The following is a 23743-nucleotide window of genomic DNA, read 5'->3' as shown; positions in this document are numbered from 1 at the left end:
GCCTTGTAAATCATCATGGGATTTATCTTATAAAATCCAGCAGAATATAAGGAAAGAGAAGGATCGATTAACTTGGCTGTAACTTCTGCGGCTGTAAAGACGTAACCATATTAGAATAGGCATCATATTCACAGAAATATATCTTATATCCAAAGTACACAACAAAATCTTAGGAGTATGAGGGGGTCCTTCCCTTCCACCTCCTCAAACAGCTGGCAGTGATGACTTGTCCCCAAACTTGCTGTCTGTAAATGTCAACGACTGAAACCTTAGTTGGGTGGAATTTAAACAGCGACCACCCACTGAGCCAAGCAAAATATCAGCCCATTGCCAGAACCCCCTTGGTGGTATTGGAAAACAAATTCACATTCCTGATCCAAAAATGTGTCTATTTAATTAAAGTTAGGGTTTCCCAGTCTTCTCACTGGTGGGAACGAGGAATATTAGGTTCCCAGGATAACACACATATCACCAAGATCCAGCCAGGTCCATTAACCAGAAAGAGAACTGCCGTGTACTCCTTTCTACAAATCACTAATCATGGTCTTTGCTCTGATTCTGGAATACGGGATCACTTTACTTTCTGCAAAACTTTTCAACATGCTATTCTAAACACTACTACCAGTCACTCACGCCAGCTGCGGATCCACAGCAACTTTCCCTGTTAAAATAACACAAAATCCTATCAGACCATCCCAAACAAGGTAATTACTGTGGCAGGAAATAAAAATCAGATTAAGTGGGATTTTGTGGCACAGGAGAACCCTTTCAAGCTTTTGTCTGGCAGGGGGACCATGGTGATGAAGAGAAAAGGGAGCCCTGACTCTGGATTTCTCTTTGGAGTTTTAACTCCACTATCTCAAGGTTCTTCCATTCTTGCTTTCCATGTTTAGTTCAGTCCATTTTAATTCTATCGCTTGATTAGACTCCAGTTCCCAAGATTTTTGTGGATTCCTGTTTATCAAAGCTGTAAATTGAGTTATATTGGTTTGTCTCCTTGAGGATTAGCTGTTGGGGGCAGGGAAGAAATATTAGTTTAACTGGAGAGAAGAGCCTACAGCCCCAAGAAAAATAAATCAGAGAGAGAGAAACTGGATCATGTGGGATCATTTCACTGTGAGCCAATCCTGGTGGGGTTTCTTTTTCTCCCAGTAACTGTAAGGAAAGACAAAGAGATCTTAACAGATCAGCGTTAACATTCCAACTGACAGGTTTGGGCTTTTAAAATTATTAATTTGATAAATCGCTCAGGAGGTAGCAAAGATGTAAGTGGGTAGAAGAATAAAATAGGTGATAAGATTTTTCTTCTTTTCTTATCCCTACAGCACTGGCATTAGAACAGCTCTGTGTATGCCATATGTATAGTCATTTACCATGACTAATGAGAATAATGTACTACATTTCATAATACCGATCTCTTTGGACATTTAAGAAAAATTCATAACTGGATGGCTACACTTACTATCTAAAAATACTAATCACAACAAACCCTCAAGCATAATTGCCTTTAAAAAAAATTATGCTTAAGAGGCTTTCTGGAGAAGCAAAGAAACTTTGAAGAATGCTAAGAGCCCACCCTCACTCCTCGCCTGTTTTGGGTAAATGCTTAATCCTCTCAGATGTTTTCTCCTGCTGAATGCTTGTCTTCCGTGCAGTTTAAGATGGTATTTAAAATTTTCAAAATTCCTTCTACAATTGTACCCCTGTTTCCCCTAAAAATGGTCTCAAATTCATGTTATAAACTGGCACATATGTTAGAAATTCCATCCTCTTTCCAGAAAAGGACCGAGTATGAGTGAGGTAATGTCCCTTTTTGGCAAATTCTCATTTTTCTCTCCAATTCTGGAGGTAATTGTGAGCATCTCCGTCAAAGCGGGTGGACATCACATACAACTTGCCTGCGTATCACTCCCTAAGAGTTACTTGAAGATCTTTCCAAATGCAGAATGTCTATAGAGTTATCTATAATCATAATGACTACTTATCACGTTTTCTATTCTGAATCAGGGAGCACTTTGCTCTGAAGACACAGTCGGCCAAAACACCGTTGGCCAGCGTCACTAACGCTATGCAGAAGATGATAAACTTTCGAAATTAAAGCTGGCTTTATTTCTTCATAAGTCACAAACACATGCAGGTGACATTAGCTATCGAATGCTAGACCAAAACTTTTTCAGTTTTTAGAATTGACTTTTATTCATGGCTAATAATCTGGGAAGGAAAAAAAATAAGTCATCTATATTCAAATAAGGTCTGCAGCCCAAGGTCACGCATTAGCCAGGAATATTTTGCTGCAAATCAAGTCATTTAAGAAAATCACCTATGTGTTCACCTTGTGGAAGGGGTGTGTGCTTGTTTGGTTAATTTTCGCCGTCATTAGTGGCACACGTAGTAGTTGCATCTGACAACTGACTTCAACATTTCACACAGCATTGAGCGGCTCTGCTTTCATCTCGTAGAGAGTTTTAAAATTTACAACCTAAAATTTCAATTTCTGATGTTCATCGTGGTTAATAACTTCTTATAAATCAAGAATTAGCGTTGCTTTCAAAGCACAAAATTAAAATACAAAACACTTTTGGAAATAAAATATTGTGAATGTTTGAGGAGATAAATCTTTATAAAACATTCACCGACACACACGAGCCAATGTTTTCTTACTTCTGCTAATATGGAAGATATATTTTAAGTCTTCAAATTATTCTGATTTAATAAACTCATCCCAAGTCTCCTCTTAAGGTGTTATTTATATTTCTCATTGCCCACGTGGCTTACATAATGCTTTATATTTTATCCAATAATACCTCCGCATTGGCCATCCTAAAGAATGCACATTTAAAACAAAGATCTTACACAGATAGGGGTAATATGTGTCTAAACACTGCTGATAACTCTTTATAGGTAATGCCAATATTGGCCAGGAGTCAGGGGTTTAACAAGTGCAGAAAGGTCATGGACAATTCTTGACTGAAGCTAAGAATGCGATAATAAGAAAACCGAATATCCCTAAGTAGAACAAAAGTACTCCACACAAATTAACTTTCGACGTGGTCTTCGTAAGTGCCGATACTGGCTTCCACAAAGCAAACGACAAAATCGGTTTCATTATTTATCATCACATCTCATGTGTTTATCGACATAAATGTAGTATACAGCTGTTCTCTCAACACCAAATATAAGGTATGTGAGTAGAAACTGGCTTTTATTATGATCATGACAATTATTTTACCAAAGTCATTGACTTTACCCTGAATAAAAGCCATTTTTTAATGAAAATCAGTAAACCTAGGCATTAAGAAGTGAAAAAATTCTTGTAATCCTTAAACGCTATGCATATGAAGATTGATATCTTCATCATTGTGAAAGAGTTCAAAACTTCTCCCCTTATAAATTACAAAATAACCTCACTACAATAACTTGAAAAAAAATACAGGTTCCCCAATAAAATTTATTCCATATGTAGTCCACCAGAAGAGACTTTCCTCCAAAGCTCTGGTTCACAAAACTCCCAAATCAAGAGGCCGACAGCTCATTTCGCGGCTGAAGGCAACCTCCCCACTACATTTTCTCAAAGATGGCTGATGCAAACAGCACCTCATAACTACAGAAAAATGGTTGCTCAGATTAAATTATGCAAACGTAGTTTCAAAATAACATGCTCAAGTTTCAGCGCACTAAGGGTGGACCTGCAAAGCATTTGCTATGTTATGCCTGGTTCCAGTAGAATGTCAGTGGGCACGAGGGGGAATGCAAACCCCAAAACCTCCTTATAAAGAAAGACTGAAAGATAGAAGCATATAAACGACAAATCCCATGGGCCTTGGACCTGGCTCCTGAACACTGATCTGTCACCAGCGCAAAACAAGGCAGAGCTATCAGGCGCTTCCTGAGGTTTCCATCCTGGACTACTAGCAGAAGGGGCCATCTTTGAAGAGCTCAGTCTTATCTTTTAAAAGTAAGATATTCCAGAGATGAAATTTTCAAAACGGGGATGGATTTACAGGGTAAATTACTATTATATGAGGAAACTAAAATACACTCTAAATTATCCATTTTCCACGAAACGGCATTTATTTTTGCCCTGGCAACATTTCATAATAAGACATCCATCTACAGAGATTTTTCTGTGAACCTAAACTTCCTAGTTTTTTCCTAATTAAAAGTAAATGATAGGAAAATGCAGGGTGATTAGAATACTAAAGCAAATTCAATAAATTTACTGTGCAGCCTAATCTCGAACCACAAGACACTGGCCGGGCATTAGATTTTTCCCAATTATTAACTGGTCAATTCACGGTTTTTAGTAAATAAACTTTAGGTTTTAAATTTTTTTCTCTATTAAAGAGAAATTTTAAATAATGATGTACATAAAGTGTCACTCATATTAAGTCTCAACTGAAATATTCTGTAAAACAACAGGAACAGAATATTATAAAATATTCTAATTTTCATGTAGTTGGAAAGTTGCGAGCAGTCGAAAGTTATATAAAAACAAATTTTAAAAAGTTGTCATAAATGGAGCTTTAGTATCGTCTGTCCAAAAAGGGGAACCATTTTGTTCTGAAATATGATACTAGCATTCTTTGATGTCAAATTTGAATTTTCGCTATTCTTTCTATTGCATAAATCGATCTTAACAACATTTAAGTGCCACTTACTTCCATTTGCATCGCATCGCTGTTTACCTCTCTTACTACATTTTAATGTTTATGTAACTCAAAGCATCCATGCAGCAGCGCTGAAGAAACGTCTCTGCTCTGTCCCATACGATCGCTTGTACGTGTGAGTATTTCTCTAGTTTCGCCCAAGCACTCATCATCCAGACTTTCCTACACTTCTTAAACTAGTTTTGGGGGCTTCATTACAAGCAGAGGGAAACTCTTCGGAGAGTAAATATCCTTCAAACGAACCAACATTGTAGGCCTCAAACTGTCAAACAAATCTTAAAAGAAGAAACAAAACATCATCGTTCTACTTTTTGTCCCCCCGGGTGGGCTAAAGGAGCTTCTCAGAGCCTGTGGACCACCCCCAACGTGCTCACGCGTTGGGAAGGCGGGCTGGAAAATTAACCACCAAGCCGCGCGGGTCCCCGAATCGCGAGATGGTGACATTAATGGAAAACAGTTGCGTGGCTGAGAACTCCTCGCAAGGGCCTTCTTGAAAAGTGTAAACACGTCTTTCAGGGCAAAGCAAAAACATGTTGCTCATAAACCCTCACCACCCTTTTCACCCAATGTCACTGGCTGACTTCAGGGGCACCGTTAAGGGTGGTTTCGTGGTGGCGGCATTTCGCTTACACACCCTCACGCGCGCGCACACACACTCACGCACGGTCCTCCATACATTCCAGCGGCCTCTTGGGACCAGAAGGATGAAATACAGTCTCTGGTCCATTTCCCCCCAGTCTGAGAGATTTTAGTTCAAAACATCCAGTAACATCCCTGAAGAGAAGGGAAAGGGGATAAGGGAAACCAAAATTACTTTCCCCGAATAACTTGGCTTCCCTGTCCCCAACCTCACAAACAGCCAGAATGACACCAACTCCCCCGGGAAAGTGGGCAGGAAAACTTCAAACGCAAGGCGGCAGAGCGAAGTTTAGCAGGACCTGGAGAGACGAAGCCACAGACTGGGGCGCCTGGGGCGTGTCCCCCCAGCGTACCCCCCCCCTTACTTTTGGATGATCTGGGGCAGGCTGGCTGGAGGCGGAGGCGGCGGCTGCATCCCTCGCGGGCCGGAAGGTGCTGGGGGCACCGAGGCACCGGGCACACTGCGGGCATCTCTGTCCGGTTGCTCGGGGCAGCTGGAGTCCGCGTCCTGACTCATGGCTGCGGCCAGCACCATGTGAGGCGAGAGCTGCCCCGACTCGCGGCGAGAGAGCGCGCGCAAGGGGCAGCCCCGGGGCACTGGCGCTCACTGGCCGGGGTCCCCGTGCCCAGTCCCCTTGTCCTTCCCGGTGGCGCGGGGAGGAGACGCGAGGGGCGGGGAGGAGGCAGTCCCCGCGGCGCCGCCTCCTCCTCCCTGCGCCGCGCTCGCTCCTCCGACCCGGCCACGCGGGGGTGGGGGCCAGGGGGCGTCTCCCGGCGGGCAGGAGCCGCTCGGCGCCGGGGTGGTCCGGGGAGCTCTGCCCGCCGACCTCGGGCGCTGTGAGCGGGGACACAGGGCGGCGAGCGCCGCCCGCCACCGCGCGCGCTCAGGGTCCCGGGCCGCGAGCGCAGCACACCCGCGTGAGGAGGCCAGACGCCCGCCAGCCCGCCGCCCGCCGCCGGGCTCTCGCTTCTCTCCGGAGGCGGCGGCTCCGGGCGGCCCCGGGCACGGCGCGCGCGGCCCCGCGCGCTCCTGCCAAGCGGGACTCACGGAGCGCGCCCGGACGTCCGCGCGCGTCGCCGGCGCGAAGTGCGCGGGGCTCCGCACCTTCCCGCGGCTGGAGGCCTGCCAGCGCCGCTCGCTGGCGAGGGGCCCGCCCCGCGCGTGGAAAGCCCGGCCCCTCCCCGAGGCCGGTGGGTCTTTCAACCCCAGGGTTTAGAGGAGCAGGCCCGAGGGCTTTCCCACTGGCTGTTCCGGCGGCCGATTCCGGGGGTACCTAGAAGCAGCGGGTGGGGCTGCCGCGGTTTCTCTTCATCTTTTATCCCCGCTTCTCTAAAAGACCCGCCACGATCCTGCGAGCGCAAAGACAAAACCAAGCACACGTTTTATTCTTGTTTATTGGCGAAATCTCAGTGGAAATTGTCAAGGATGGAAAAAAGAGAGTTCTCCGACCGTGCGCAGCCACCTCCCTGCCTCTGAAGCTCTGTCGTTTGCCCGGGCGCCCACGTGCGCCAGTTCACCTGCACACACCGCTTCACAGTTGTGGGTGCGGCCGGCGTCCTGGGCTGAGAAAGCGCCCCCCGCAAGGGGCAGCTGAATGTCCTGATGCACAGGTACCGAAGAAACATCTAAGCCCACAGAAGTCACCCAAGAGATCATCGGGCTCGCCGGCTCTCTCAATCCTGACACCTGCAGCCTCGAGAAGCAAGGAAAAGTGTCCCTTGGGTGCCTTGGAAGGCAGAGCACACGCCAGGGTGCCTCCCGGCCTGAATAGAAGTTTGCCGAGGATCCGAGAGCCACCAGTCCTCCCGCGGAGGAAAATTCTGGAGATAGATTCTCTGGGACCTGGCAACGCTTTGAATCCCCTTAAAGATGCTTTCTTCTCTTTCCAAACAGTGAGTTCCTATGGACTTCCCCGCCAGCCTCAGGAAACTAACCTCGTTTGATTTCTGTCACCCTACCCAGCCCTCCCCCGCCTCCCATGCTCACCCCTCAATCTCTCTTTCTCTCCCTCCTTCCTTACTCCCACAGATAAAATGATACAGCCGGTCCTGTATTCATAAAGATCGTCACAGTTCGCAAAATCGAGTCTCACCAAAAAAAAAAATCAGGTAAAGAGAGATCGGCTGTTGTCCCCAGTTCACTAATGAAGCTTCAGGGTGATTTGTCCCACCGCGGCTAGTAACAGGCTGCCTAAAAATGAGTCTTCTCGCTCTCTGGATGGTTGGTTCAAAATCTTTAGTTTCTAGCACTTAAAGTACTGACTATGGTTTTCATAAAACTCCACCTTCCGCCACCGGGAACCAACTTGGTTGAGGGAAATTACCTGAAATTAACATTGCTACTCCCAGATACTTAAACTAAAACTTTCACTATATTTCACTATGTATGCATTAAAATCTCCCTGTGACAATCCTCCAAAACCTTTGTGAAAGGGTTTTGTCAAGATCTGTTTTTACCAATGGAGTGATTCAACCTCTGTGAGCACCAGTTACCAGATAGGTAAATGGGGAGTGAGGAGACCATGGCTTACACAAATGCTATTAGGATGAGAAAAAATGTATCTTGCGTATATGGTGCAGGTTATTACAAGCATAATTCCTTATATCCCAATCTTATAGCCAAAAAGAACCACAGATCTCAAACTCCAGGAAGCTGAGTGCCTGCAAGTCACAATGTCGATATGAAATTAAATCATAACACTTTTATAGGGGGGAAAAAAAAAACCTCAGCCCACATTATGTGAATGTGGCTCTCTCCGTCTCAAAAATAATGTATTAGTATATGCAACAAAATAACAACTAGGTAAATCTAAGTAATCACTGGGCTTTTCTTGCATCCCTTCTGTAGGTTTGAAATTTTCAAACTAAAAACTGGAAAAAATTATTCGCAAGGTGTTTTTCAGAGATCCCATTTCCATGATTGAAGATTCATATTTGCAATTTCTGTAAAAATCAGATTTGAGTGGAAGCACATGGCAAAGGGAGCGAGGAATGCTATAGTAAAAACCTTCAGGCTAGTTCATGTCCTACTTCAGATCCCCACAAAATTTCACCCAGGATAATATTGAACAGGCATTTCCATTTTGTAAGTGTGACATTCAGTGTATCAAATATTTCCAATGGAAAATATTTTTTTACTTTTGCTTCCTCACTTCCTGCCAGGAAGAATGAACAAGATCCCAAGTTAGGGTTGCAACGAGTTAAGAACTGTAGCCATCTTGCTTTTCTCTGCCCTGCGCCCTCACCACCCCCACCACCCCAGGGTGCCTTCACAGTTACAGAAGTGAGAGAAAGGCAATGTGAGTCACCTGACTCAACAAATAAGGAGTGTGACTGGGAAGTGAGGGCTGGTAATATCTCTCCTGCTCTAGTCTGCATAAGTACCCCATCCCTCCTGACCTACCAGCAGGCTGTGGTCAGACAGGGAGGCTTTGCTGTCTATGAATAAATATATTGAACATTAAAAAGGAGTCACCTGCTCAGCGCTTTCATAGATTATTACTTATTTCTTGCTCACAATGAACCCATGAGGTAGCCACTGTTACGGATGTTTTAGAGTTGAGGAAATCAAGGCTTAGATAACCATAAGAACTTGACCCAGGTCACCTGACTTTTAAGGGGCAGAAGCAAGACTGGACTGCAGTTGGGTCAATCTGACCCCAAACCTGTCTCCACTGCTTCAGTGGCAGATAGGGAGCCGATCCCACCTGTCTTCTTTTACTGCGATGCTATCTGCATCTTTCAGTGGAGGTAAAATGCCACCTGCATGGTGACTCAACTCTGCCGCTCATTTCTATCCGGATCAGTACATCTATAAAAGGGATCCAAATTGATATCTTACAAAAAAGAAATTAAGCAGGCCGGTGGGACATGGTAGGAAGGAACAGGAAACAAAACCCAGGTCTCTGTTACTACTAGGGTCATTCTCAGCCTTGCCAGGGACTCTGGGCACTCTGGCATGTTATGCAGAATTGATCACTGTTTACTGGGTTCTAGGCACTAGTTCCAGTTTTCTCATGCTTTATTTCATTAGATATCACCATTTTGCAGACAGAGAAGCTTGAGGAACCTGCCCCAGGCCACAGGGATTATAAATAGTGGTCTGACTCCCGATAACCCATGCATGCTCTCTGTTCAAAGGGAAACTAGCCCACCTCACAAGGTGATTGTGAGCATTTTTTATCGTTGAAGATGAGCCCATTTAATATGTACTGATATTCCACGTATGTATATTATGACTGTTATTTTTTAAATAACAATTTACTTAGTAAATTGTAGTTTGATAATATCCAGAGCCGGTGACCTGTGGGACACAGACAGTCTCATGCCCTGGGGGAAAGTGTCAGTTGCTGCAGACTCTTTGGAAGTGAGTTGGCACTGTCTAGCAAAGCTGAAACAAAGGAAACTGACTCAGCAGTTACCCCTCTAGAAATTTATCCTATGGGTTTATGGGCAGCCAAAACTAGAAACAACCAAAGTACCAAGCAATGGTGGACTGATTACATATAGGATGGTCCCTGTATACAATGTATACAGTACAATGTAGCCCTTAAAAAAAAGGCAGGCAGATCTATATACGCTGTTGGGGAGAGATTTTCAAGATGTACTTTAAGGAGAAAATACAAGTTCCCCAAGAGTGTTGCAGTTCAATTAAGCCAAAGAAACTAAAACATTTCTGGGAATTTGTGCAAACAATTATTAACATTAATTACCTCTGGAAATAAGGATGGGGCAGAAACCTTGACCTTTTATATTGTTCAAATATTTGAAATAAAATTTTACCAAAGTACGTGCATTGTTTGAATATTTTACTATGAACTGTCATTTTTTTTTAATTAACAACAGAACTTGTTTCTTCTACTAATAATTCTTAACAACACTTAGCAAATTAACAGGATGTTTTTAAAGCAAAAATTCATCTGGAAGAATGAAGGAGTAACACACTGGATAATATATTGTCCAGACTACCCTTGCACACACTAATAACTCCAATGAAGTCAGTTAAGTAATTACTCACTAAGTTGCCAGCAGTCATGTTGATACAGTTAGTCTATTTCTTTGACAATTATGGATAAATATTAAGAAGCCTATCAAGTTAGCCATAACATATTGACTGTTTTCTTGGTATTAATAATAACAGTTACCATTTCTTGACTATTACTCTGTGCCAGGCAGTCTTGAGCACATAATATTTCTTATTTAATCCTCACAACCACCTTATTAGGTGGTTATTTTATGCCTATTTTACAGATAAGGAAACTCGGGCTCAAAGAAGTTCAGTCGCCTGGCCAGCTAGTAAGTGGAGTGACTGCGGATGTAACCCCAGTCTTTATCACAATTAGAGTGGAGTTTTTTAACTACTCCACATGTGTCTCTTGGAGTCATTGGGCTTTTAAGACAGAAGCTTCTCTGCTAACTCTGGGCTGGTTTGACCTTCTCTGCTGTCTCTAATATCTCACCCTTTGTTTTCCTAACTCTTCACATCACCTGGCTTCTCTCTTTCCTACCCCGAGGTGAGCTGTATGCTGGCCTCTCTCTGGAGTAATAGCACAATCTTTTACTTGAAGGCAAGGGAACCCCTGTAGGTGTTCTAAACAATCGTGAAATAAAGTCCTGTGTTAGCTTCACAAAGGATTGCCTCTCTGAAAACTCAGAAGAGAGAGTGGCTGAAGGATGCTGTTTAAAAATAATGTGGTTACTCATGAAACTGGATGCACATTTGAATTTGAAGGAGACAGTCAGGGAACTTTAGCTGAGGAAAAGTGAGGACATGACCTATGAGGTTCTTTTCTGCCTAACAACTCGTCCCTCATTGGCCACAGGGAAAGGCTTAGCCTCCATCTCTCTGGTTGTGGATTTATCAGCCAGTCCCCTTGCCCGCTAACGAGCTGCACAGGTGTCATATTATAATCAAAGTAGCAGTAGGTTCTGCATCACCAGGTATATCCAATAGCTCTGAACAAGTTATCCCAAACCAGGAGTGGTATCAGTATCTTTGCCTCCCCTAGAAGCATCACTGCCCCAAGTCCAGTTGGCTTGAGCTCTGTCTTTCCACTACTTGTTTGGTACCTGGTGGCAAACCAACAACTATGGATTGAGTGCCAGGGTTTCAGAGCAAGGTATAACAGGGTTACCTGCCATGGCTTCCTGGAAAAGAAGAATTTTAAGCTGTGCTTTGAAGGATCAGAGAATGGTTTTATCTCCTTTGCTGTTTCCAGGAGAAAGCAAATCAGCAGAGTACCATAAGGGGTGTCATAAAACAAGTTGCAGCTGAATTTTTTTGGAGGGGGGATGGAAAGTCACGGAGGTATGAAATGAATGTGAAGGAAATGTTAGCTGGTGGCTAATTGCATGATTTAAGTTCCGTGGAGCTCGGCACCCCCATGGAGACCCAGCTTCTACACTGAAGGCTTAATCCCTGGGGAATGTCACCGTCATTCAGACCCGGTAGTGTGACTGCCACCCCAGCCAAGCAAAACAGGACTTCTCAGAGGCAGAGGATTCCTTTATCCAGCACCTCCCCCACTTACCTCCCCCGTCTTCTTTATCAGCCGGCTGTCTGTCGGTCAGGCCAGTTGGTCGTTAGAAAATAAACATCTCAGGCTATTTGCCCACCAGCTTGAGGATCAGGTGACTATTATGGAAGGCAACACCGGAGGCTTTTGCATGCCAGCATGACGCCAGGAACAGTCAGAGCCTGTGATGTGCTGACCTCACTGAGTGGGCACCCATGCAGCTGGCCTGGAGCAGAGGCTGGTGCCACTCCCTTCTGCAGCACCCCTGGTCATCCAGGGCCACCCCGTGTGGGAGACCCTGCCTAGCGCCCTTTCAACATAGTCTTTGGAGTCAGAATAGCTGCATTAGAAACCCATCTCCATGCCCTGTTAGCTGCATGACGTTAGGCAAGTAACTTCACCTCCTGAGCCCGTGTTCTCATCTGGGACTAGTAGTGGCCACATTATAAGGTTGTCGTGAGGATTAAATGCACTTAAGAGATTGGTAAAAAAAGGGTAGAAACTTTCAGCGGTAAAATAAATAGGACTGGGGATCTAACGTAAAGCATGGTGACTACCGTCGATAATAATGTATTATATAATTGAAATTTGCTGAGAGTAGAAAAATGTTCTCACTGTGGGGACTAAAAAAAATAACATTTTTTTTTCTCCTACATTCTGAGTTCTTCTAGCCAGGCTAGTAATCAAATTAAAAAAGACGGATTAACAGGAGCAAATCAGTGTTTAATACATGGGGAGTTCACATATGCATGAAAATTCCAAAGACAGGCAACATTGGGTTTAGATGACATTTTGGACAAAGGAGAAAAGGGGAGGAATGGAGTGTTAGATTTCAGAAGTGAGAATGGACAATTTATAGGTAGTTGAGGAAGAGCAGAAAACCATGGCAGGCAAATTCTTATTAAGCAACTCAAGAAGTTGTGGTACATACATACAATGAAATATTACTCAGCTATAAAAAAAAAAATCTTATCATTTGCAACAACATGGATGAACCTAGAAGGTATTATGCTAAATGAAATAGACAGAGAAAGACAAATACTATATGATTTCACTTACGTGTGGAATTTAAGGAACAAAATAAACGAACAAACAAAATGAAAACAGACTCATAGATGCAGAGAACAAACTGGTGATGGCCAGATGGGAGGGGAGTTGGAGAAGGTGGGTGAAAACTGTGAAGGAATTACACAGCACAAATTGGTAGTTACAAAATAATTACGAGGATGTAAAGTACAGCATAGGGAATATAGCCAATAATATTGTAATAACTATGTATAGTGCCAGGTGGGTACAAAACTAATCAGGGGGATCACTTTGTAAATTATATAAATGTCTACCCACTATGCTGCACACCTGAAACTGATATAAAATAATATTGAATGTCAATTCTAATTGAAAATTAAAATTAAAAAAAATGGGACACAGTGGATATCCAGCTAACAGGCCCCAGCCTGACGCCCTCTGAGTTACCATACTTAATCCAAATGAGGCTAAGGTGAACATCCTAAGATTGCCTTCCTGGAGTAGATTTTTCTGTCCGAATCTCTTAGGTAGGAAATGGGGGGAAGGGTCAAAGTTTCTTTATGAGTCTTTTGTTTCTTAATAAATAGCCTAAAATCAATATCCCAAAAGGCAAAACTTTTGGTCCCTTAATCAAAAACAAACAAACAAACAAAAAGATGAATATGTCTGGTGATGGAGGAGTTAATTAACTAGATGGGGGGAATTCTTTCACAAAGTGTACGATATCAAAACACCACCATGCACACTTTAAGTATCCTACAATTTTATATGTCAGTTATACATCAATAAAGCTGATTATTTTTTCATGAACCACCAACACCAGTGTATTCTGGTGTATGATTGGGACTCAGCAAACTGTCATCGGCTGTTTTTAATATGATGATTACTGGACTTCCCACTGGAGAGTCAGTACTCATAATACAGAATCTTCTCTTGATAGAGGGAGGGGTGCTCTGAGTTAGGATATCAATCACTCTCTGCATGTAAAAGCCCCAGAGGGAAAGGAAATAATCGTAAGAACCATCTGGAAGGTAAAGGTGGGGGGAGTATTGTCAGAAGAACACACCGCAGGTAAGAGACTCACAGACCTGAGTTCGGGTCCTGGTTCTGCCCCCTGCCAGCCTGGTTCCCTGGGCTCACTTCTGTAAGCTCCCCACCCTCAGTTTCCTCATCTATGAACTGGGGAATAACAAATCTTTCCTTCCTGCTGGCCCAGAGCTGAGTGGCCGTAGTGATGACCTGCTGAGTCATGCGACACCAGGCGGCTCAGAGAGCTCTGAATCCAGTGAGAGCAGGTCGCCCGTGAGAGTGCAGGGAAGGGAGGTGAAAGGTGTGCGAGGGTTTTTAACACGTGCCTGCTTCGCTCTCCTCCCCTCACCCCAGGAAGGAATAAACTAGCATGTGTAAAACACCTAAGGGCGTGTTATAGGTTGAATTGTGTTCACCCCCAACCCCTCAAAAAAGATCTGTTGAAGTCCTACCCGCAGGCACCTGTGAATACGACCTCACTAGGAAAAAGGGTTTCTGTAGATGTAATCGAATTAAGATTTGGTCATCAGGGTGGGGCTCTAAACCAATGTCACGGGTGTCTTACAAGAAGAGGGAGATTTAAACGCGGGTCACTCAGGGAGAATGCCATGTGATGACAGAGGCAGAGACTGGCACAAGGCAGATGCCAGTCAAGGAACAGAGGTAAGGAAAGAGTCTCCCCAGAGTCCCACACGGCCCTGCCAACACCTGGGGTTCTGACCACTGGCCCAAGACCGTGAGAGGATAAGTTTGTGTTGTTTTATTCCTGGCAGCTCCAGGAAATTAATACAGAGTGGAAAGGGACTAGGGGTGAGAGAAGAGCTAAGAGATTTTGGTCCTTGATCTGAGAGCCCAGGAAGCCAGGTGAGGAACGTGCAGCCAGAGGGGCCTCGGGGACGCCTCCGCCGGCCCCTTACCCCGGGAGCGCTCAAACTCAATTCCAATCCCAGGGCTACTGCGGAAAGCAAGATGCTTGGATCAAGTGAGCATTGGAGGTATGGAGGGAACTGGAGGCAAAGAGCCATGGTCCAAGGGGGAGGGACTCTGACACCCACACGCCGCCACAGCCTTCCCCTGGTCTAGCCTCCGGGCGCGCCCCCTCGCACACTAAAGCTCTGGCCAGACTGGTGGAATCCCTTCACCCGCCCCACAAAAACACCTTCCACGTTTGCCCCTGTGCGCCTCCTCTCCTTGGCCTGTGTTGGGCGCCCGCTTTCTCCAGGCCCTGCCTGTCTCAGCCCACTTCTACCCCAGCTTATGTGCTGGTCCGCCCGTCTCACCCTGACAGCTCATCCTGGACTCACCGGTAAATCACGTGTTTTTAAATTTGACGATGTGCTTCCTTCTTACTGTTTTGCGATTTCATTTTTCATGTGTTATGTCTGGTTCTCCTGACCATGTTAGGAATGCCTGAGCTGCAGGCACTGGGCAGGCCTTTCTTAGCAGCCCTTTCATCATTGGACTCTGAGATCTGGCCAGCAGAATGTTTAGTTTATTTGGTTCAGCACAAGAATGTTGGCTACGAAGATCTGGAAATCGGGAACGGTATTTAGTTCTGCCATTGGTTTGTTTGTAGCAGTACATTAGAATCAGACAGACTCGTGTTTGAATCCTGACTCTATTGCTTAATAGCTGTATAATGTTGGGTTGTTAACGAACTACTCTGTGCCTCCATTTTCTCACCTGTTAAAAGAGGTTCGTGGGTTGCTGTGCGAGTCACAGTGCTGTGTGTCTGGCCCATAGCCCGTCTTCGGAATTCGTCTGTGGAATGAATCGTTTATGTAAGTGCTTAGCACCATGCCTGCCAGTGAGGTTCCCTGGGAAGCAGACTCTGAGACAGAGATAGACTTTATTTGGAGGCTGTTCCTGGGATCAACACGTGGGGAAGGGAAAGAAAGGGAAGGAAGGAAGTAGGATTGAGCAAAAAGAGAAGTTGGGCCATGATAAAGTCTCAGTGGAGACCACAGGCAACCCCATGGAAATTCTGAAGCTAGGCTGACCCTTCAGAAGTGGCAAAATGGCTCTTAGTATTTCCACGGCTACATCCTCCCAGGTTCAAGTCTAATAGAAAAGTGAGTGTGCTTCTCAATAGCCCTAACAAAATGCTTATTACATGTCTTTGGCTCTGACTGGGTCATGTACCTCTTTTATGAACCAATCTATGGCCAGAAAATGTGATAATCTTATTGGCTAATCCAGAGTCACGTCCTGAACCCTGGTGCCAGATATGACATCAACTCCACCTGAAGCATGCATCTCGAAAACCAGAGAGTCTGTGATTTCCCTAGTGGACAATTTAAAGGAAGCAGGAATTAATGGCTGCTGAACAGTGAAAGCCTGGCAAATGTCTATTTGCAACCGAAAAAGATGTCAACACAGAGCCTCTGGCATGGCCTCATCCACCACCGAAAAGGAAGCGGAATGCTTGCTGTCCTCTTTGGGTTCTGAAGGCAGCACGTTTATTCACACGTGGGATGCTGCTCTGACCCGTCTATCAAGTAATGCAGAAGGCGGCCAGCTCTGAACGAAGCACTGACTAGGAAAGGATTCTGCAGTCATTTGGGACTCGAGTACAAGTATCACTGCTGTTTGGGTCATGGGGTGAAGAAGACCTGTGGTATTCGTGGGGCTTATGGAAGGAGAAGATGCCGGGTAGAACTTATTACACACCCCAGTAGGAGAATCACTATGTACACACCTGAGTTCTGGAGCAAGCCATGACATGCACAGCAGAGAATTATACACCATACAAAGGAAAAAAAAAAAAAAAAGCTAAGAAAACTGATCACGCTGACCAGTAGGATCAGGAGGATAAGGCCTCTGTGGCAACCACACTGAACTTCAACTTCTCCTCTGCACAAGCCTGCTTTCCTCACCCCTCACAGATGTCCCTGAGAGGACTCCCAGGAACCATCCTGTACACAAATCTCAGTCCCAGAGTCTGCTTCCTGGAAACCCAACTGAAGATATTTGTATTTGGTTTTTATAGAAGATATGTAGAAAAATACGGTCATGGGGAGTCATCTGCTTTTTCAAAGAAATTATTGAGGATATTATTCTTTACATAAGTTAGTGCTTTTCTAAATCAGTACCAGGAAAAACATGGTACTGTATCTCCATAACAATAGCTTTGCAACTTACGATGCCTCTATTTTTACCATGGCTGCCAGGAAGCTCAGTGCTTACCTGAGCAATCACAACAACAGTTAGCATATTGGCTTTAATTCCCACTCAATAGTACCTGTTTTTAAGACATATTGTAATATCTTTATTGTAAGCTCAAACCCTTCATTAAATGGGGCAGGATGTATATATAAATTAAACACGATAACCCGGCCCTTCACCTTCAGGGTAAAACCAGCTCACTCTCGCTACTCCGAACATTCTAAATGGTATAACCGTTGTGGTTAGAGAACTGGTTCCTTCTGTTTATTAGCAGCCTGAGCTTCAACAAGCTACCTAATCTCTCCGATTTAGTTTCTGACCCTCTCCCCAAAATGAAGGTAACAATATCACCTTCTAGGGCTGTTGTGAAGATCAATAACATTCATAAAGTGAGCATGGAGATGCTCAGTCAGTGAAAGCCGTCAAAACCGCACCGGCACCACCATCACTGTCATCTTCAACATTGTTACCACGAGGACAACAGAATCATGAACTTGGAATAGAGCATAGACATGGCTGTTTTAGGCCCTTTGGCCTAAGGAATGACAAACATGCCTTTGAGAAGGTTACCATGGAATGAAAATAGTCTGGGGCTCCAAATCCTAAAGTGTCTAAATCCCTGGAACTCTTGAATTCCCAAGTTCCATCAAAGGTCCATGAGTGGTTCAAGTGTGGTGGCCATCCTTAATTTTGCAGATGGTAAATTGGTGGCCATTTGGCTTATCCTAGTCTTCCTGGAGTGACTGTCCTTAACCTTAATGGGCAGCTGTTCTTCTGACATTGCTGAGGGGCAGGGATTAGGCTCCCTGCTCTGTGCTCCCAAAGCACCGAGGACTTTGCCCCTTCACCTTGCAATCACCTCATGCTGGCTACATCCCCTAGGAGGCTGTGAGCTGCTCCGTGAAGGCTAAGTGTTTTTACCTGACTCACCATTGTATCTCCTGGACCTAACATAGCACCTAACAACATAGGAGGCACTAATTAAGTATTTGGTCAATAAATAAATGAATGATGCTCCCCCCCCCCAACCCCGCAAGGTCTTTTAATCATCGTACCTAACAAGGGAAAAGGGATGGACTGAACTAGGAAACACTGTGAGCATATAGCAATTAAAGATGATAATCACGAACATTATGTGGAAAGTTAGGAAAATCATTATGTGAGACTGTGAAGTGATGGACACGTTAAATTCCTCTTGGCCTCCTCTGGAAAATGAGGCTGTTAACATCTACTGTATCAGTTCATCGTGATGATTAAATGAGACAAAATAGGTAAAATGTTTAGCACAGTTCCTACTACGAACATGCATTTGATAAATGGTAGTCACTCTGTTGTCATTATTTATAGTGATAGTGAAAGAAACAAAACAGAATGACAATAACTCCTTTAGGCTAATTATGACTAATAAAACAACAGATTTTAACCATTTTTTTAAAAATAGCTAAATAATGTTATTTTTTCTATAATTTCAAAAATGTTGTGATTAGAGTAAAAGGGGTCTGGGTTTCTTTCCAGCCCTCTGAGCCTCATTAATACAGTAAAAATAAGTACTATGCCCTACTTGCTTTAAGGACTTCAGGGAATTAAATGAGTTTCGAAATATGAACGTATCTTGAGTACAGTCACCTACCTTTTTCAGTTCTTTGTCTTTTGCCTTAATTTCCCTCTCTGGTGTCCTTGTGAAGTGTGCACTGGCCACGAGGAAGACCCTGAACAAGAAAGAAGAGTCAGTAACTCAAGTAAAAACCTGTGCGGGGCTGGCGGCGACTTCAGGGTCAGGCTGGGGGAGCTGGTGAGCACATCCGGGGAGAAGGGACCCACAGAAAGAAGCTTGGAATGACAAGGAAGAGGAAACAAAGGCACAACTCTAGCTTCTCCTCCCATCCCTGAGCCTCCCATGCCTCCCCCTCCCCCCCACCCCAATTCCCCGCCACTGCCCCCATTATTACTATGGGCTACTTGGACCTGAATGACAGGAGCCTTTGATTCTGTCACTGCCAGGCTGAGAAAGACATAGGTCTCGCCTAGTCAATTTTTGCAAGTTATCAGAGCCCCAGCAGCTGATCAGCCATTAGTCCTGCTACTGGATTTGCCACTTTCTGACTCCAGAAATACCACACATTCCAATCTCTGTGGGTTCTATTTACTCCCTCTGAGAGCACACTGACAGAAATTGGATTAAGGGACCACTCACACGTAATGTAAACAGTCACATGTATTTGGAGTCCTTCTCTTTTAAAAGCCCAGCAGCCTCCTTTGCACCTGTTGGCAGAATATCCACTTTCTCTGTTTCATTCATGCTGAAGGGGAAAGTCCATTATAGTTTCAATTACAAAGTCAACAACATTTGGGAAGCCCTGGCAGGCACTTTCTCTTAATCCTTACAAAAATTCTGCAAGGTAGGTGTTATTATGCCCATTTTTTGGACAAGAAAACTGAGTCTCAATGAAATGCAGTAACCTGAACAAAATCACACGTCAGAGCCAGAATTCAAAAGGAGGCTTCTGGCCTGCTGGGAGTTTGACTCTTTCTCCTACACCAGAGTGCGGACACAGGATGCTGGATTGTAAAGATCCTCTTTAAGTTCATACTTTAAGGCACTACTGCTGCTCCAAGCACCTAAGAATAAGAGAGCAAGTATTTTAAAAATTAACCTTTGCTCAAAAACACAATGACTATCACCATGGACTACTCAAAATGAGCCTGAAAACCAAGATTCTTAAGCATAGGAAGAAATCTAACCCTAAGCAAGAAAGCTAATAAAATCAAACAATAGGAAGAGAAAGTTAATAGAAATTAAATTAAAACATTAGGATCATCTGACAAAAAAATGTTTAAGTGATATGTTCAGATTGCATTTTATCAAGTGGTGCGTGGTTTCTATTTGTCCCATTAACAAAGATGTCCACTTTAATCACTCGATGAAGGTGGCATCTGCCAGACTTTTCTACTGCGTGGTCACTCTTTCCCCCTGTGTAACTAAGAAGAATTTTGTGGGGAGGCCATTAGGGTGCTATCGCATTTGTGTAAACTAGAGTCAATGGCGAATTCAACTGAGATACGGCAAAGGAGAGGGGCATAGTTTGTAAAACTCAGGACATCAGAGCCATGTGCCAGGGCAGTTGTTTAGATGTGAGGAATGAGAGAGGTAGGAAGCTAATGATGCTGAGTATTCTGGTGGGCGGAGGTGAGCTGCGGCACACAGGAGAGAGAACAGTCAGGGGAAGATGGAAAGCTCAGTCTGTGGGTAGGTTCTCACTCCCGAACTGAGAGTCATCATTCTTTAAATTAACTTTAAATTTAATTTTTGAATAGGTGATATATTCATGGGGTATAAAAATATTAAAAATATACAGATCTTATCTGTGGGTAATGATGGTAGGTTAAAGATGGCTGCTCATTTTATTTGGAAATTAAACAACACGTGTATAAATAATCCATGGGTCAGAATAGACGTTACAAGGGAAATGAAGCTATATTTGGAACTGAATGAAAATAAAAGCACCACATATCAACATTTGTGGGATGTAATTAAAGCAGCGTTTAGAGGGATATTTATAGCTTTAAAATGCTCATATTAGAAAAAAGATTTAAAATCAATAATCTAAGCTTTTATCTTAAGAACCTACTAAAAGAAGAACAGATTAAATTCAAGGGAAGTAAATAGATGGACGGCAATAATAAAGATAAAAGCAGAAGTCAAAGAAATAAGAAATGGACAAAAAGGTTAAAATCAATTAAACCAAAAGCTACTACTTAGAAAGGATTGATAAAATTAATAAAAATCTAACAGGAATATTAAGAAATTGATGATAGATTCATAGATAGATAGATAGATAGATAGATAGATAGATAGATAGATGATAGATAGATAAATAGAAAGAAAGAACATAAATAGAACGATGGCACAGATAAATTTCAAAAACATTATGTTGAGCAAAAGAAGCCAGACACAGAAGCATACGTAAAGTATCCTTCGGTTTATTCGAAATTCTGAAAAAGGCAAATCTAGTATAGTGACAGAAAGCAGATGAGTGGTCTCCTGGGACCAGGGTTTGGAGGATTAACTACAGAGGGGCATGAGAGGAGTCTGGGGATGATATAAACGTATTAATTTCTCTGAGATCTATGAATTCGAGTAGAATTGCTAACCATAGGCTGGTTTATATGTAGTTTCATGAGACCATCAGACCTTTTCCAGAGTGGGTATACCAGTTACTCTCCCAATATATGAGCATCTCACCTGCTCTGGGGTGTCGTATTTTCATTTTGGCCGTACTACTGGATATGTGGCAGTAACTCCTTAAATAATCTTAATTTACATTCCGTGAAGACTTTTCAATGTGTATTGGATTTTGTGAAATGCCTGTTGAAGTCTTTGCTCACTTTTAAAATGAAAATTGAGTTGTTTTTTTTCTGATTATACTGTCGGATTTCTTTGTATATTGAAATTGAGTCATTTGTTGGACATAAATGTTAGTATATCTTACATTTGTATTATTCTTTTTATAAGGGAGGTTGAGCATCTTTCCATATACTTACAATCAATTTGTCCTTTTTTCTAAGAATAGTTTTCATCTTTTGCCTATTTTTAAATTAGATTTTGGTCTTTTTCTTATAAATGACTGGGAACTCTTTGTATATTATAGAGATTATTCTTTTGTCTTAATATTGGTAGCAATTTCCCCCCTCGCTTGTTGCTCATCTGATTTTACTTATGGTGTATTTTTGGGCCATGTAGGAGCTTTTGTTTTTTGTTTTGCAATTGAATTTATCAATCTTTTCTTTTATGATATACAGTCATTTTTAAGTTCAATCTCTCCATTAGACACCAGAAAGAGATGGTTTCAGGCAAGGTCTAGCAGCGTTGGCTCAGTCTTGGGAAGGGCCTGAGCTGTCAGGGAGGAGACAGGGGGTTCCAGTCCTTTCTCTGCTACTTACTAGCTGTGGGTCCTTGAGCTAGTTACCTTATCCCACCTGGGCTCAGGCAGTTCCCTCAACTGCAAAATAGGGATGAGGCCCGACTTAGGGAGTTGTCAGAATTAAGTAAGATAGCACGTGAAAAGCACTTGGCGCATGCCTGGCACAGAGTGCAAACCCTCCGTACAAAAGACTTCTCCTAGGACTTCATATGATGTGTGTGCAGGGGTGTGTGTGTGTGTGACAGGTGTAAATACATGTGTGTGTGTGTGAGAGGGAGGAGACAGGGCTGGCTGTGGGATACGGCACACAGTTGCCTCAATTATTCATGGCCTCAAAATAAAAAAAGTTGCTGCAAGCATTTATAGGCCCCAGGATGATTATAAATCCCACAGACTTGGCCCCAAGCCAGACCATTCCTTGCCCACCTCCCCCACCTCTTCCACTGGTAGCAAGAGCCCTGCTGCTTTATTCTTTCCTCAGATGGCCCAACCCATGGATGCCCAGGTCCTGGGAGGCCATAGAACATCACAGGCTCCAGAGTGGTCCAGAAGGGTCCAGAGCAGAGGCCAGGCCCCCAGCGGTCTGCTGGGCTTTCTGGAGAACCCCTCTGGATTGCTTGCCTGGGGACCTCTCCAGGTAAGACCTATCAGTCCAGAAACGGTGAGCAGGGAGATGTACGACCTGGCCAAATCCCTCCCACACTGGAGCTCACAGAGCAGGTGGCTCACTTTAAGCCTCAGCTTTTCTGAGAAGGAGCCAGGAATTCACATTTTTGTGCACTCTTTCCTGTTGAGCTTTGGGAGAGCTGGAAATTCAAAGGACTCCTGCTGTGAATCTATTTCTAAACAGACCAGCCACCTCCTCTCTGCTGAGCTTTGAAAAGCTGCTTTCCTGTGACTTTGCTAACCGTGAGAGGCTCACAGCCACCTCTGGAAAGTCAGCATAAAGCTAGGCAGGCTCCTCAGTTTCCCCAGCAGTGCCAGTTAGCCCCACGGGGGGTTGACCCTGGGGAAAGATTCTGTGGGCAGCAAGCCCAACCTCCTCTTCATCCCACTGACCAGTAGAGTGGGGTGCTGACAGGGACGGACTTGCCTGAGATCACTCACATTAGAAGCATGTCCAGGCTAAGCGCTCGAAGCCAGGAACACTCCCTTGCCTAAGTCTGTATTCCCAGCATCGGATCCAAGATCTTGGGTATAACAGGACTCAAAGTGATGATGAGCTAGACTCAAACCCATGTCTCTTTCTACTCCCCCAAGAAGCCACTGGAAAAGTTTTACACAAAGAAATACTTTGTAAGATCCTATTTGACGGTAATGGTGATAGATTAAAGATGGCTGAAAAATCTTGGCTATTCCTCCCAAGAAGAGGTGAGCCCCAATTCCCCTCACTTTGAAATCGAGCTGGTCTCTATGACTTGCTTGACAAATTGAATGATGTGGAATTGGCGTCTGAGACTCTCACAACTAGGATCCCTAACGTCATACCAGAAATGGGAATGAAGCCACCGTGGACCCTTCGGGTTAGCCCATCTGCCAGAATCCCACTTAGGTGGCCGTCGTTGGTGCCCCATGGAGCAAAGAATCACTTAGCTGAGCCCTGCCCGAAATCTTGACCCACAGAATCATGAAATACAATAAATCGGTAGTTGTCTTAATCTACTGAGTTTGGTGTCATTCGTTACACGGGAACAGATAACTGTATGATCACTCTCCATCTTGGACACGCCAGGGAACAGAGCGACTGGCCGGTGAGTCTTTTCTAAAGTGAGCACACGCG

The 23743-nt window shown here is 44.0% G+C and overlaps 1 protein-coding gene across 2 annotated transcripts in view; it reads right to left on the bottom strand.

Annotated features, from left to right (window-relative positions):
- The window catches only part of RBM20 (RNA binding motif protein 20), a 162551-nt gene extending 156611 nt beyond the window's left edge, over positions 1-5940 (bottom strand). For both annotated transcript variants that reach the window (XM_016145713.2, XM_016145715.2), the window contains exon 1: positions 5672-5940. In XM_016145713.2, the coding sequence (XP_016001199.2) occupies positions 5672-5841 (170 nt within the window). In that variant the 5' untranslated portion in view covers positions 5842-5940. The remainder of the gene's footprint in view (positions 1-5671) is intronic.
- Between the last annotated feature and the right edge of the window lie 17803 nt (positions 5941-23743).

The sequence above is a fragment of the Rousettus aegyptiacus genome, unplaced genomic scaffold (assembly GCF_014176215.1).
Source record: "Rousettus aegyptiacus isolate mRouAeg1 unplaced genomic scaffold, mRouAeg1.p scaffold_m13_p_6, whole genome shotgun sequence".
In the NCBI taxonomy this organism is placed as follows: Eukaryota; Metazoa; Chordata; class Mammalia; order Chiroptera; family Pteropodidae; genus Rousettus; species Rousettus aegyptiacus.
The sequence above is the reverse complement of the archived record's forward strand: the minus strand, read 5'-3'. Positions and strand labels throughout refer to the sequence as shown.